Source organism: Pteropus medius, unplaced genomic scaffold (genome assembly GCF_902729225.1).
Source record: "Pteropus medius unplaced genomic scaffold, Ma_sr-lr_union100, whole genome shotgun sequence".
NCBI classification, from domain to species: Eukaryota; Metazoa; Chordata; class Mammalia; order Chiroptera; family Pteropodidae; genus Pteropus; species Pteropus medius.
Genome location: NW_024354500.1, coordinates 21,128,387 through 21,144,958, shown reverse-complemented (window position 1 = coordinate 21,144,958; position 16,572 = coordinate 21,128,387). Strand labels below are relative to the sequence as shown.

The window sequence follows — 16,572 nt, the reverse complement described above, 5'->3', positions numbered from 1 at the left end:
AAGGGAAGGGAAGGGACTTTTTATCTGCTTTGAATGTTAGGCAGTTATTCTGTAAGAGATGTGATGTGCTGCTGTAAACCCACCTATTAGGAGTAATGTACCAGGAGGTTAACACTCACAGCACAAAAAGAGATCATGTCCTCAGCCACCCAGAAGATGATAGTTGTTCTCAAGCCTCCTTCTCAGCCGTGGAGCATCACTGTAAAAGTCCTCCCAAATTCAATTAGATTCCCTTTATTCCTTGGTGGTTTTTCCTGCCATGTCCTTTTTAAGCATATGTTTATTCCATCCTTCATATTTCATTTGTATACCCTTTTAACTTTCAGATATATACTCGAAACTCAGATGTATGTGAAACTGAATAAGTAAACTTTCAAACCACTTTCCATTGCCATGTGAAAAAATTTAAGCCCCTTTTATTACAGTACAGTTTGGTAAAACTAGATGAATTAATTTTAAATGAGCAAAAGAGTAAGCCATAAAAAGTAATCTTTTTACATCTAAATATATTTTCAAAGGAGCTAAATTAAAGAGCTATTTTTTGTTATGGTACAATATATATTAAAAGCCAATTTGTTTTCCTGTGAAAGTGTGAGTTTGACCAGTTAGTATTTTTCAAACCAAATATGTTAAGAAGTTTCCTTTGTTTTGTTACTCATTTTGCCCTTGCTTTATCTGTAACATTTTTTATGCTTTCACCAGCTATATCTTTTATTGTGATTTTCATTTTCTTTCACCTTGTTGATAGAAATTTCTTCCTGGTCTTTCCTTCTCATACACACACACACACACAAAACATCACTTCTAAATCATTTGGGGGCACCTAGACTTCTCACTAGTTTTTCTGAAACATTCAAGTTTTTACATTAATAACTGCAGATTAAGGTGAGAACACTTTTTTAAAAGCATTGTAATAAAAGATAAATTATAATTCACTTATATTGGAAAATGGGTGGCAACAAAAGTGTGGACATATTTGAGCAGAATTTGAAGAGATTAAGCTTCAAATTTTAGCTGCAACAAAGGACAAAGAATAAAGACTAATCGAAGGATGTTCCTTGCGTTTAGAGATGTGAAGTAAGTGGGTGGAGCACAAAAACAGAAATAGAATTATGAAGTTAAATATTGTGTAAACCTTCGGGTTTATCTTAGATAAAACATGGAAATCACTCTTTGGGGCTCTTTGTCAGAACCATCATGCGACTTCCTTTATTTCCCATCAGTTACCCAGTATGGAGAAATAACACGTTGTACAATAGAAATGAGCTATAAATGGTAGGATTTTAGGTCACAGAGGAGAAAACAGAAAAGTCGTGTTCAGGTGGTTGGGAGTAGATTTAATCTGTTCTTCAAACCCCATGGCACCAGATCTGCACCACTGTTTCTAATCTACTCGGTAAACCCTTATAGATGAAAATTACCTGTAATTGAATTGATTATCTTCTGAGGTGCTCCATTTCATTCTTTTGGTATCCAATGTGTAAGTGGCTTTCAACTAAATATTTAATTATTAGCTATTCAACAAATATTGATTGGCCGAGCACCTTTCTCTGTCCTAAGGATTGTTGGGAATGTAAACAAAGAGAACAAAGAGCTTATTTCCTTTGTCAATGACTTAGAGACTCTTCTACAGAGCTTTATGCAGAATAGAATCTGAACTTTTTTTTTTTTGATTGACAGGTTACTATTAGTGGACATTGAAAAAGATTTCTGAAGCATAAAAATTATCAAGTCATAGTCTACTCACTTTATCTCTTTATTTAAAAGTCCTAATGTTTATTTGTTCAAAGTTAGCAGCTTCCCTCACGCTAACTTTTCTGTGTTCCTTGAGGACCAGTTCGTCTCCAGTCAGCATGAGACCACATACGAATATATAAAAGATTTTTTTAAATGGAAATGCTTACCCATCTTCTCTCAGTGACTCACTTTGATCAATAATTTTTTAAATTGTTGGGGATGGGGTCATCCTCTGAAGTGTTCACAGTTCATATCCAACTACAGAAAATACTGGAGGATTATAAACTCTGCTTTAAGAGCTTCATCTTCTCTTAAAGAGTTTGGTCTCATTCTCTGGTAAACTAGCAGCCCCAGGTACCTCACAAATTGACTAACTTTATTAAAGCCCAGCCTTTCTTTTTAATTCTTATCACAGTTGGAGTTATCACTGACTAGAGAGATTCATTCTGATTAGATTCTTAATCAGAATAAAAACAATTAATCAGAAAATAGATTCATACTTCTCTAGGGAATAGCTTTATTCTCAAACTATTTTTAAACACCAAATGCCAGAACAGATGCTTGAAAATAGAGCTTACCATTTACTTACTAAATTACCAGTGTTTGAGGGAGTATTTTTTTTAGGCAAAAAAATATCTTTGCTTTTGAAACCAATGCTTAAAAACTTTTGGTCACTGCTATTGCATTTCTTATGTTCACATTTAACAGGGAGAACCTGGTGCGATGGGGCTGCCAGGACTAGAAGGATTTCCAGGTATAAAGGTAAGTACAGGGGTTAAAAAAATGCATCCACTTATTCAACATTCAGAAATGTTTACTGAGCACCTCCTATTATACCAGGAACTGTTGTAGGTTTGGGAATATAAGAGGGAACAAACCAGACAAAAATCTCTGCCCTCATGGAATTTGTATTCTAAGAAGCGGATACAGAAACTAAATGAATAAACACAAATAACTAAATAACGTTGTTGGTAAGTGCTATGGGAAGAAAGAAAAAGTAGAGCAGGTTAAAGAGCATCAGGAGTGCTGAAGGGGAGTGTGGTGATTTTTAAATAGGGCGATCTGAGAAGACAGGATCTAAGCAAAGACTTGAAAGAGAATGTTCCAGGCAAGAGGAATATGTTCTGGAGATCTGATGTATAACATGGTGATGATTGGTAACAATACTGTACTGTATACTTGAAACTTGCTAAGTGTTCTCACCACACACACACACACACACACACACACTGGTGGCTATGTGAGGTGATAAAGATGTTAATTAGCTTGATTATGGTAATTATTTCACAGTATATACATATATCAAATCATCAAGTGGTACATGTTAAATATATACAATTTTTTTTAAAAAAAAGGAAACAGTAGTAGGTCTATATGCCCTGAGACATGAACTTTCCTGCTACATCCAAGGAGACCAAGGCAGTGAGTGAAGGGAGTGTGGTGGGAGATGAGGTTAGAGAGGTAGGGGTGGAGGTAAGGAATAGCCCTGGCATGGAGTCATGCAAAGCAATGCCTTTTAAAATATGGCCAGTAGAGAACCAATGCCAGTCTACAAACTCTTTGTTATGGGTTTGATGGCAAGATAAGTGCAGAGATTGAGAGTAAGCCTTTAAAAACTTGTCTGAATTTGATTTTGCCATGATATCCAAACTATGTGATCAGTAGACTCATCTTGATTCATGATGTCTTAGAAAATAAATAAGTAAATCTGCTCCTTCACCACAAGTAGTTTGAGTAGATTAATAAAGAGGCTTATTAACTATTGTCAGGACTTTATCCTTCACTCTGAGTAAAATACGGAGCCAGTGGTGGTTTCAGAATAGAAAGTGACAGGGCCTACAGCTAGGGAGCAAGGGTAGAAGCAGGGAAGATGCTTAGAAGACAATTCCTATAATACAAGTGGGAGTGATGTTAGCAGAGATCAGAGTAGAAATGGTGGAGGCAGTGAGAAGTGGCTAGATTCTGGATATGTTGTGGTGGCAGAGAGCACAGGATTTTCTGATTGATTAGACATGGGTATGGAAGAATAAAGAAGAATCAAGGATGACTCCAAGATTTTTGACCTCATCAACTGGCATGATGGGGTGGTCAGCAACAGAATTGAGTAAAACTATAGGCTGAGCCTGTTTGGAAAGGATGAGAATGATCGAGAATTTAATTTTAGACATGAGGCCGAATTTGGAAGTATTTGTTAGATAGCAAAGTGGAGGTATTGTCTAGGCAGTATGATATAAAAGTATGGAGTTTAAAAATAAACTCTAAGTAGAGATATAAATTTGGTTGTCCTAAGCATATAGATACTATTTTGAAGTCAGGAGACTGGATGCGATCACCAAAGGAATGACGTTAGACTTTTTGAAAAGAGAAGAGGATCAAGGACTATGCCTGGAGCACCTTAAGAGATCAGAAAGAAAAGGAGGAACCAGCTAGGGAGACTAAGATAAAGCAACTGAGGAGGTAGAAGGGGAACTAGGTGCCCTGGAAACCAGCAAATAATGTATCAAGGAGAAAGAAGTGATCACCTTTCTCAAATACTGCAAATAGGTCAAGTATGGTAGGGATGGGGACAAGTAGGATGATCAAATATTGGCCATTGGATTTAGCAATATAGAGCTTGTGTATCATCAGAGTAATTATTACAAATTCACTGTATTGGTAGGAGCAACTGCTGGACTTGAATGGGCTTAAAAGAGAATAAGAAAAAAAATTAGAGATAGCAAATAGAGTATAAACAATGTTCAAGGAGTTTCGCTGAAAGGAATGCAAAGAAATGGGCCATTGGCTATTGGAGGAAGTAAGGCAAGGTTTTATAAAATAGATTTTAAGACCATAAAAATACCAGAATGTTTCGTATGCTAAAGAGATGATCCAATAGAAAATGGCGGGGATGATATAAGGGAAAGAGAAGAATTGCTGGAACAGTGTCCCTACATAGCTAAGAGGGAAGGGGACCTACTGAATAAATGGAGAGTTTGGCTTCAGAGAGGAGCCTGGGTAATTTATCTGTGGTAACAGATGGGAAAACAGAGCACGGGGTTCAGGTGCTGATATGTGGGAAGATGAATTTGTTGGAGTCTATTGAAGTTCTATTTTGATTGCTAAAATTTTCTGCTATGAAGGAAGCAAGGTTATTATCTGAAAGTGAGGTAGGGAGAAGAGTTTGGAGATTTAAGGAATAGATCTTCTAGGAGAGAGGGAGTGTGCAGCCAGGAATTGTATTTAAACAGGGTTCCGGTTTTGACAAGTGAGTACTGGATGCAACAACGGCTCAAAAGAGTTAACAGTATACACAAAGGAATCACTGTAACAAGTAACCATGGAATTTAAACTAGATAAATAAGGGAGAGGGGCCATTCAGGGAGTGAAGGATAATGAAAAATTTGTACCATCAATGGATTAGAGGTCTTTGTGGCGTTAAAAGATTTGGGAGTTCACGTACTCAAGAGAGTAGGTTATAAGGATAGGAGATAGTGGTCCAAGTATGGAATAAATTATGTGTGTCTAGGGGGTCCAGTTATTTTATTGACAAGGTTACAAGTGTAACTATGGAAATAAGAAACCAAATCATTAGAGGAGAGTAGTTCAAAGATCTCAGAGACTCAAAAGTTGAAAGGACCATCTTGTCAGAGAGTTCTCTTAACATTAATCTTTATCAGATATGCAAATGTTTTCATTGAATGAAAAGTTCCAGTATATTTATTTCAAGGGTAAAAATCCCATAATTTAAAAAGAGCAGAGTGAAACTGACAAGAAATACCTGTTTACATCATTTGTCCACTTGTCTATTAGTTCTTTTTCTATTTGACTCCAGCTGTGCTTTATATATTAAAGGTATTACCTTTATCTTATATGTTGGAGTTTTTATCCTAGTTGGTCTCTGCCTTTCATATTTATGTTAAATCTTATTGTATATGTAAATACAACTTTTATGTATTCAAATGTAAAATTCTTTTATAATTTCTCATTTTGCTTTTATGCTCTAAATGACTTTTATTCTTATTCTCAACCAAAATCAGATAATCACTTATATCTTCTTCTAGTTCTTTTATACTTCATATTATTTTATTTTTTATATAATCTGCATGAAATTTATATGAGTATAATAAAAAGAGAGGATTCAAACTTTTTTCAAAGAAATTATTTAGTTATTAGCACTATTTGTTGAAATAATACATCCCTACTAAAATCCTATTATAAATGTTGGTCTGTTTCTACGGTTTCTGTTATATTGTGTTGATATACTGCTTAATCTTATGCCAATATTCCATTATTTAATTGTTACAGCTTTATTAGATGTTTAAATATTGATGTTGCTAACCTTATTTTTTTTTTAATTTATTTCTTTTATTCTCTCATTTATTTATTATCCCAAGTGAACTTTAATGTCATTCGATCAAGCTGCAATTTCATAAGAATTGCATTAAATTTATAAATTAGTTTGGGTAGCAGTGACACCTTTACAACATCATCTTGCCCTCCAAGAACAAAACGTCTCTCCATTTCATTGTCTTTTATGTCCCTGAAGGAGGTTATGAAGCTTTTTAATGTAGGTTCTGCTCAACAAAAATTGCCATTTTATTGTCCCATATATAATCATTAGTACTTTTAGCACTGTCCGCTTTACCTAAAATACCACAGTGCCTTTGGAAAAAATGTTGAGTCATTCTCTTGTTCAGAGCAATTCAAGAGATCTTTAATTGGCCTAATGAGGAGAACTACAAAATCCCCTGTTCTAGACGTCTTTATTCTAACCCCACATCCAATGAGACAAGTATAGGAAAAGCTTTTAAGTAGAATTCAATATGCTTACTCTTTTAAGTATTGGTAATGAATTACTTTTGAACATGTGGAATAAAAATATCGACTAATGTTATCTGTAAGTATGTAGAGTCCTAATAAAAAAAGGTCACAAATGATAACATGAATGCTTGTTTTCATTAAGATTATTTGCTTTAGTTTTACATAAAAAAAGAAAGCTTAACAGATTTAGTTGGCTACTCATTTTGTTGTTTTTCCATTTACCCTCTAGTTTCATACCAGCTAATATTGAAAATGTTTATCAAGTCCAAAGAAAAACTTTACCCAACCCAAATGATTATTCAGGCACTAATATTATAGGTAAAGATTTTATAGATATCATTATGAGTACCAATTTTTTTTTTTTTAATCACAACAGGGAGATCGAGGCCCAGCAGGTCCCCCAGGATTAGCCGGCATATCAGTAAGTCCAGATGATCATACATTATTTTTGCAGGTAAAGAGTTCTGTCTCCACAATAAACCTACAGCTAGGTATCCAGAAGGGCTGGGGAGCATACCATAACTCTTATGACATTAGGTTCCTGAAATCTCCAGTTTAAAAAATAAAACTACCTGTCTTTCTTCCACCTCAAACGTGCTCCTTTATTTTCGCCTTTAAAAAAAATTTTTTTTTGTCTTTGTTCTTTTTTCTTCCTAACTCACTTAAGTGGGGTGGGAGGAGCTCAGTTACCTGTGATGATACATCAATGTATGAGCACAGCATTGAGGAGCTTGTTTGGTTTCTCTGTTCGTGTCATATATCACGGTTTCTTGCTCAACAAAAGGTAAAGTTCTCATCCTCAGGCCATACTTCAGGTTCTTTGTATTAAGCTGCAATCTGCCTGAGTTTTCTCTCAGGCCAGCGTTAGCAGAGCTTTATTGCTGCTAATGTTTCCTCATAAACTAGCCCTTCAATCCTCTCAATCATTTTTGTTGCTCTCTAGTGTCAAATGTTTTAATCTCATCAAGGTCTTTTCAAATGAATAGAAAGTGCACCAGGAAAGGTTGAAGTCATTTCTCTGAGCCCTGGGGATCATTCTGATCTTCATTCATGATGCTCTAATTAAAATTTTGTGGTCATGCTTTATGAATAAGAGCCCAATAATCCTCTTACTAGGTGCACCTGCAGGGTAGGCACAGGGTAAGAAAGTCAGTGGAAACTGTGAGCTTGAACATGAGAAAGATAAGCAAGGCCCCACCACTACCCATTGACATCTACTGATACCCAACATCACCCAGAGCCACCTACCACCACCCATATTTAAAAGACCAGTAGTCATGCTACTTCACTCTATTTTGTTGCTAAATCTAATAACAAAATTAAAACCTATCCATAGTCCACAGAAAGCCATCATTTACAGAGGAGGACATCCCCATATTTAGTTGTTCTAAATCAAGTTAAAATATTAGTATGATTGAAAAATAACATGAAAATATTTTCTTTAGCAAGTACTTCAGAATTTTTTATACGAGAAAGTATTCTTCTTCACCTGAAACTAATACAAAATAATATCGAATGTCAACTTTAATTGAAAAATTTAAAATAATCGCTAAGGAGAAAAAAAAGTATTCTCTCTGGAAGTGGGCTCATACCCATTCCTTCCCACCTTCCCCCCTCACTACAATGCCTAGCAACATATTTGAAACCCTGTTTCCAGAATTTCTCCTTACAACCTGCCCCCCTTATATTCATGCACACCCTGTTTTTGTTTTCACATTGTAAGCTAATGCTCCACTGTATTTGCCCAAATTACTTTTGGCTATTACCCTAAATTAAGTCTTTCTTCAGAGAAAAACTCTTTGCAGCCATTGAAAGTATTTAAAAGACGAATGACAGGCTTAACAGGTGATCCAAATGTAGAATTCCAAACATTTTTGAAAACTTCAGCATGATTGACATAAGGAGTAAAACAAAATTTTCTTATCTCATAATTAAGAGAATAAAATGACAATTACAAAAATCAAGAAAGGGTAAAAATTTTGCACATTGCAAATATATAACGCTGTGATTAAAAACACAGCTTTTTATAACTGGACCTTACTATGGCTCGGAAAATAAAATAGTTAAAAGATTCTGGAAACAGTGGGAATACTTACACAAGAGTGTGACTATACTTAATAGTTAACCACCATTAAGTTTATTCAAAACCGCTGAATTGTACACTTAAAATAGTAACCACTGAATTATATAATAGTAACCACTGATTTGTGCACTTAAAATGTTTAAAATGGTAGATTTTATGTTATGTATAGTTTACCACAATAAAACATTTTTAAAGGTGGTTGTTCTGAATGAAGCAGGGATGAGACCTACCTAGTCAGATACGTCACGGTCACTCTGCTGAGTATGAAGGATAATCAATCCTGCTCTTCCTAGAACAGACCAGATGATCCCTTATAGTATATTCGGGCCTATCCAGGGATTTCTCCAGGGCTGCTTTCTCTCTCTTTCTCCCAGGATGGCATATGGGTCCACAGGAGGTAGTGTCTGTAAGTTCTGGCAGTGGGCGGGGCCCCTGGCTCTCCGCCCCCACCCTTCAGCTCTCTGAATTCTCTGCTGGCATTAGCTGACCTCTGGGACTGCTGCTGACTATCAAGTCCCCAGTCTTTTTGTCTCAGATCTCGAGGCCCAAATACTCTGCACCCCTAGGTCCCACGTCAAGACCCTTTTGGACATTGGCCTTCTCAGCTCTTCACATCCTCCGACACGGGCATGCAGGAACTTTGGGAGCTTGTGCTTGCCCACACAGGCTGTGGGAAGCCCAGGGTGCTCTCTCAGGCCGGCGTCTGCCCAGTTTCACTGCTCAGTCATATCTGTACATGTGAGGGGGTCTCCTTCCAGAATTCTAAACAGCAAGTGGGGAAAAATCCCTCCCTTTTCAGCTTTCTTGCAACCTACTGTGGTTTCTACGGTCTCAGCCCTACACCTTCATCTTCATATTGCCTTTCCCAACCACCTTAGGTCCAAGGGACAGGAGGCAGTTCTCTCTCAAAGGCAACATCTTTAAGCCTAATCTGGACACTTTAGCACTTTTTCTCTTCCAGTCTCTACTAGACCATCTTCCTCACTTGTTTCTCTCTGTGGTCTCTCTACCCCAGGATTTTTCTATTGTCAGTTCTCCAGAACACATCTGTTGATGAGTATTGGAACAAATCAACCTGTCTCTCTCTTTCAGTGAAACACAGATTTCAAATCAAACATGCCCTGTTTCAGGCTATCTTACTATAAACTTAAAAACCCTCTTGTGAAACTCAAAGTCTAGAAAAGATTTCTTTGACTCTCTGTGCCCTCCCACCTTCTAAAGTAAAGAACTGCCAGTCAAATAGGCGCCAGAGGGATTTCCAGAAATAAGGATACATTCATTTAACATTTTCAAAAATATTATCCTCCCCTCCACCATACACACATATGCACATTCAGAGAGCTGTACTCCAGCCTGTGCCTTAGAGCCTGCAGAGCTGAGTGTGTGTCCCCATAGACTCTATTCCATTAGGAATGCCATTTTGGTGTAGAGATCCACAGTGCTGACAGCACATTAAACTCACAGTTGGCAAGCGGGAGCATGTGACATCATTCAGTAATTTGGCTCCTAACATTTCTCTTTGATTTGATTTCCCAGGGGAAACCTGGAGCTCCAGGGCCTCCAGGAGTTCCAGGGGAACCGGTGAGTTGCTAATTACCTACTTAACAGTTGTACCTGTGTTATACTGCATTATGTCTTAAAGCTTTCCTGGCAATTAATACTTATTTGTCTGTGGACATGTCTATAGGGTGAGAGAGGACCTATTGGAGATATAGGTTTCCCTGGGCCAGAGGGACCTTCAGGAAAGCCAGTAAGTACTTTTTACTGTTTAAAATTTTCCAGTTTAAGAATTGTTCTAAGCTTTGCCTCTTAACCTATGTCCTCAGAAAATCTGAGATTTGAAAGAATAAGTAGTTTCCAAGAAAGTAAGAGCAGGTTCTGCAAATGGGTTTTTTGCGTGTGGTTTTCATTGAGTGTCCTAGCTCTTTATAAGGTATCTTTATGTCTTACACAATGAAGAGAAAGGTAAGAATATTTTTTTTAGATGCCAGGAAATTAGACTATTTCTTTAATGTTCTTGGTGGAGATAAAAAATAAAATGGCCTGTCACATCCTAAAATATAAAGAAACTGAAGACTCACAGATATAATACCTGCGTGTTAAGCCAAAGACTAAAGTAGAAGTTATTTTCTCAGATTACCTTCTTTATTTATGCACCTTGTCCTTCTACTTTTATAAATCATTGCTGCCAAATATATCATTCCCTTACATCCTTAAGAGCTCTTGGCTACTGATATATAGTATTGCTGTGACATCGTAACGGTCATTCCTACTAATTCAATTCAACACATCTAATCCATGCTGTTTGCTAAGGATGTGCTGACCCCTGAGGAAGGGGTTATAAAGATGAATAAGACATACCCCAATCTCAGGTTTATTCTTTATAGAAGGTCACTGCTATCTTTGCTCGTTTATTTGCTGTGGCGTGTCTGAGAAGGGGCTGCTGTTAGGAGAAGTAGGGGGCGAACAAGAAGGACAGCATTCATGAGGCTGGTTTAATATCTCTAGAGAACCTTCACAGTCAGTGCATTCTCTGGCTCCCATCTCCCCAGAAAAGACAACATGAAAAAATGAGAAGCATCTATAATCTAGGATTAGGAAGATCTGGATTTGAATTATGACTTAAAAAGTTTTATGAGTCACTTAAGTAACATGACATATGGTAAGCATTTTCAGTGCCTGCCCATGGGAAGTGCTCAATAAATGTTAGTTTCATTCCCTGCCTCCCCTTCGCCTCCTCTTACCAACTCCCTGTTTCCAACCCCTATAAGCCATCTTGTAATGGTTGCCATTGGGTTCCCAGGAGATTAGGCAAAAAGCAATATGTTCATCCCACAGTACTTCTTGAGCACCTACTGCATTCTAGACACTGTTCTGAATGCTAGCAACTCATGGGGTTGACATTCTAATATAGAGACACAGACAACAAACAAAGAAATACACACGCAATTTCAGGTAGAAGAAGATCTAAGCAGGGTAAAGTACTGGAGAGGCATTGAAATAGGGTGGTTAAAAAAGGCATGCCATTTGAACAAAACCTGCATGAAGTGAGAGATCAAGCCATAGGGAGTTTGGGGTGGAGACACATTGTTTGAAGAAAAGGAGATGGCCAAGAGAGTGTGGCCAGGAGAGTTTGCTAAAAGAACAGCAAAAGGCATAAAGTTCAGAATGAACTTTAAGCTAAAGAAGAATAGTAAAGACATTGAAGGAGAGATAGGCAGTGGCCAGGCTACAAGGAAATTCTAGGCCATGAATGGAGTTTGGATTTCATTTGAAGCACAATGGGAGCTCATTAGAGTGGGGAGGAAATGGCTGGAGTGTGTTTTAAGAGAGACTCTGACTATTGTGTGGAGAGCAGGCTATAAGCAAAAGCAGACAAAACAGTGAGGACAAACTGCTGTAATCCCCATGAGAAATAACAATGGTGGGAACAGGGAGGCCATGAGGAGTAGGAGAATTTAGGGTGTACGTTGAAGGAACTGCCAATTATACTTGCTGAAGGACTAGATGTGGACTGTGAGGACGAGACAAATCAAGCTGTGGTTTGGGATCTGAGCACCCATGTAGGTATATGGTCTTTGGTGTCATGGGAAGGACTGGAGATGGTTTGGGGAAGGAAAACCAAGAGTTGTCTGTTTTGGACACGTTCATCTTAAAGCACTAGTAGGTATCCAAGTAGAAATGTCAGGCAGGCAGTAGAATTAAGTCAAATAAGCATCTGGAATTAATGGAGTGAATTAATGGAGGACTGCAGAGACAGATTTGGGTTTTTAAACCCAAGCCTAGAAGAAATGAAGTCATGTGGATAAGGAAAGGGAGAGAGCACTTCAGCTGTTAGGAAGAAGATCTGACGAAAAGACTGAAAAGGTGCAGCCAACGATATATAAAGAAAACCAGGCAGATGAGGTTTCCTGAATGTCAAGTGTTTTAAGAGAAAGGTATGATGGAGTGATAAACATAGAGATGAGATAAACACGAGAACTGACAATTCTCCAATTCTTTAAAAATATGAAGGTCATTGGTGGGAGAGATTACAGCAGCTTAATGTCTTGATAAGAAGGATCCAGTTGAGAGGGGAAATTTTGATGATACGAGGGAGTGGAGATAACTTTGAGTAGGGGAGAAGATTTGTATTCTACTCAGAAGTGGAAATTGCCTCAGCGAGGAACAGGGCAGTTCATTCCTCTTAAGGGAAGGAGGGTAAGAGGCAGAAGTCCAAGTACAAATGCATGTAGCTGGTGGTTCTGGTGGAGAACACATGAGATGGTTCTCTTCTGTTTATTTTCTCACGGAAAGAAGAATCGAGGTCATCACTTTAGCTGGACAGGTGGGGTGATAATGCTGGACATTTGAAAAGACAGGAAAACATGTGAAATGGCACTTTTGGAGAGAAGGAAGGAGAGTCAAGTCAGGAAATACAGAAAGGTGGCCTGAGAATGCAGGGGGCTGCTTCCCACTTGCGGCCCTGGGTTTAGACTAGAATGAATGAGCTCTATCCACAGTCTGCTGCTCAGATGCAAGCGTGTGGTGGATAGAAAGTTTCTTGTTCCTGGGAATGGATTCTTCCAGATAAGTGAGATAAGTGAGAGAGGCAAGTACACATAGGTTATTGTAAAAATCTCAGCAATCAGAACTCCCCTGTGAAAAGCAAGTTAGCAACATGTTCATATACAAAAGAGAGCACATATTTATAGTCTTTGGTGAATTATAAGAAACCTCAAAAAAGAAAAGACCATAAGGATTATTTCCTTTCTTATATTGTTACCAAAGAAAGAATTCTATTTTTACGCTAGATTTATCCTCTTTTATTCAAGTGACACAATTGTTTTTTTCAAATTTTCTCCTTAATCAGCTTTATCTTTATTGCTTGTGTTCCTGGATGTCATAAATTTTTTGAACTGTGCACTTCAGGTAACATGTTCTTAGTTAAAGTAGTCTATATCATTCCCAGGATGTTTCAGAGAGATTGGGGGACTATGGTTCAGCTCTCAACTGTGACAGATTTTAGTGTAATTTACAACAGTGAAAACATGCGGTTGTCTGCAATTCCATCCTCATAGAATTCATTCTAGCACAATAAAAGTCTCCTAGGCTTTTCAGAGGAGCATGTCCATGCAATTGCCTGCTGGCTACGAAATCATTTCCTTCACCTTGATCTCCTTCTTCAAATCAAATCTCAAAAATACATCTGTCGTGGGACCCTAGGTATTTGATTTGACCCCCAAGTGCTTTTCCTCCTCACACCTCCCAGCTAGCAGCTCCCCTAGTCTTATAAATCTCTGAGTAGGACTGGACTTTATTACCACCTCCAAAACTTTCTCATCAAGTTCAGGAAACTTCCAGTTTACTAATAAAAAAGCCACTATTTAATACTCTCAAAAAAATATGATTAACGATTTCTTACTTTTCTTTCATATTTCCAACTGAAAAATAACAGTCGTTCCCTGGGGGACAGTTTATTTCATATTAAGATCATGCTCTGGCTATGTTACAAAATTTCCCCAGCAGCAACTGAGACCTTTACTGAGAATGACTCTCTGTGCTGGAAAATTGTTAGAAGATAACAATACATGCCATACAACAGCACCGTGAGCACCTTCCGATTACTCAAGATGTACCTAACAGAGTAAGGGAAGTAATCCTGTTGCCTGTTTACAGTAAGCGGGGCTTTTTCTGTTACTTCAGTCAATTCTCAGTCTTAAGGCCATTATTTTATCCTCACTTTATAAGCAAAGAAGCTGATGCTATTAGGTTAAGTAAATTGCCTGAAGTAAATGGAACTTTTAAGTGACGGAGTCAGAATGTAAACTTGGAGCTCATCTGAGTCTATCGCTTTTGTTTTCCATTTCCCCACACTGCTTCACCAAAATCTCAGTAGAAGCATGATTAAGTTCGTGGAACTTTACCCTTTTTCTGTGTTTAACCATGCCTATTAGTGCAGAATTAGAAATATTAATCATTTTTTGTCTTTACAGGGAATAAATGGAAAAGATGGATTACCAGGTGCTCAGGTATGGAAAATACCATTTAAAATAAATGTTCTAATGCAAAACTGCATCCAGAATACCTGCCAGGATACCTATTCAAGCAGATTGATGATAAACCTCAGCAAGCAATGATTTTTAGTGTTAACATCTGTTTTTCAGGGCATCATGGGTAAGCCTGGAGACAGAGGCCCCAAAGGAGAACGGGTATGTATATTGCTATTTTGATCGTTATTTAAGTCTGTCTGCTATAACTTTTCCATCATCTGAGTTACACAATTATGTATGTAGACCCCTGGTAACCTCCCAATATGTATGTGATCCTAGGTCTCTGCTAGGCATAAAATAGGACAATTAGGACAACCTACATGATTGGCTTTTCATACACAGCTAAGTCTGGTTTGCTATTTCAGTTTAGAAAGCTTTTATCATCCTTCTGTCTCACATACATACCCCTAGTAGAACCATCATCCATGTTCTTTTACCTAGAGTAGGATTTCTCAACTTCAGCACTGTTGATAGTTGGGGGCATATAATTCTTTGTTGTGAGTGCCTGTCCTGTGCATGGTAGAGCATTTAGCAGCATCTTTGGCCTCTATCCACTAGATGCTCCACCCTCATTCCAATTGTGACAACCAAAAAGGTCTCTAGATATCATCAAATTCCTCTTGGGGAGAAAAGTTTTCCTGATTGAGGACCTCTGACCTAGCAGAATACTAAGTTATAAGGAGGACGGTATGAGGGCATAGAGAAATGGAAAAGGGAACTGGACATATAAAGTTACTAATTATGCCAATTATGTTGTATGTTTTATTTGAATTATTTGGGTTGTTAATATCATTATCTCAACTTCCCATTATATTCTTTAATAAATCTTTAATAAACATTTTCTAATAGAACTGAAGTCATTGCTTCGTAACAGTTCGCTCAAGCAATTTAGTTATTTAGTGGAATTCTAGTCAGAGCTGCTAGTGTGTGTGTGTGTGTGTGTGTGTGTGTGTGTGTCTGTGTGTGTGTGTGTGCTCATGCAGATGCATATTCATGTACTGGTGTATAGTTTACTAATTTTTACTTATTATTCCACAAATAATTCATGATAACTGAAGAAAATGTGAAAATAGAGATAATATAAATGAAAAAGAAAAGGAAAAGTTTACCTTATACCAGTACTCAAGGACAGGCACTATTGATATTTTGGAAGTATTTCAATCTCTCTAACTCCTACACATAACATACACATATACTTAACATATCAATACAAATGAATATATATTTTTCTGAAAATGGGCTCACACATTTTTTGTAAATGATTTTTTTCCATAAAAATACATAATGATGATCTTTCCATGTCAGAAAATAGAGATTACAGCTACCTTTTAATGACTATATATTATTCCACTGTTTGGATATTTCACTTACCTAGTCCTCTTTTTTCTATTATTTAGGTTCTTTTTGGTTTTCATAATATTAACATCTATAAGTGAACATCCTTGTGCATAAAATATAAAATAATTTTAAAGTATTAAAGATTATTTTTATTTTGCACATGATCAGGGTATTGATCAAGTATGCTAATATTTCTTTTATTTCTTTTTTTATGTTGAGCATCTCAAATATTTCTCCAACTGTGAGCTGGGCTGACATACTTGTATGCAGATATTTTTATAAGTAAAACAGTAATATTGAAATTAGGTCCATCTGTTTTTTCTTCTTTCTACATGGCTTCTTTCTACACTCTTCATTCCATGATCAAATAGATTGCTGTAATTGTTCATTTGTTTTCATTATTTTCTTAATCAAGAGAAATAGAGTTTGACCTTTTGCAGAGTACTTACAAATAAAAGAATAATACAGTGACACACATCATTCCATCATATTTGGTGTGGACATTACCTTGTGGAGTTGTGAAACTGAATATCTGTAAGAGGAATATCTACCATGATCTCAATATCTCTCTGTTTCTCTGTT

At 37.1% G+C, this 16,572-nt stretch overlaps 1 protein-coding gene across 1 annotated transcript in view; it reads left to right on the top strand.

Annotated features, from left to right (window-relative positions):
• COL19A1 (collagen type XIX alpha 1 chain) overlaps positions 1–16,572 on the top strand; it is a 292,373-nt gene that overhangs the window by 260,353 nt on the left and 15,448 nt on the right. Inside the window, exons 41-46 of the mRNA XM_039853067.1 lie at positions 2,446–2,499; positions 6,914–6,958; positions 10,157–10,201; positions 10,308–10,370; positions 14,596–14,631; positions 14,767–14,811. Coding sequence (XP_039709001.1) covers positions 2,446–2,499; positions 6,914–6,958; positions 10,157–10,201; positions 10,308–10,370; positions 14,596–14,631; positions 14,767–14,811 — 288 coding nt within the window. The remainder of the gene's footprint in view (positions 1–2,445; positions 2,500–6,913; positions 6,959–10,156; positions 10,202–10,307; positions 10,371–14,595; positions 14,632–14,766; positions 14,812–16,572) is intronic.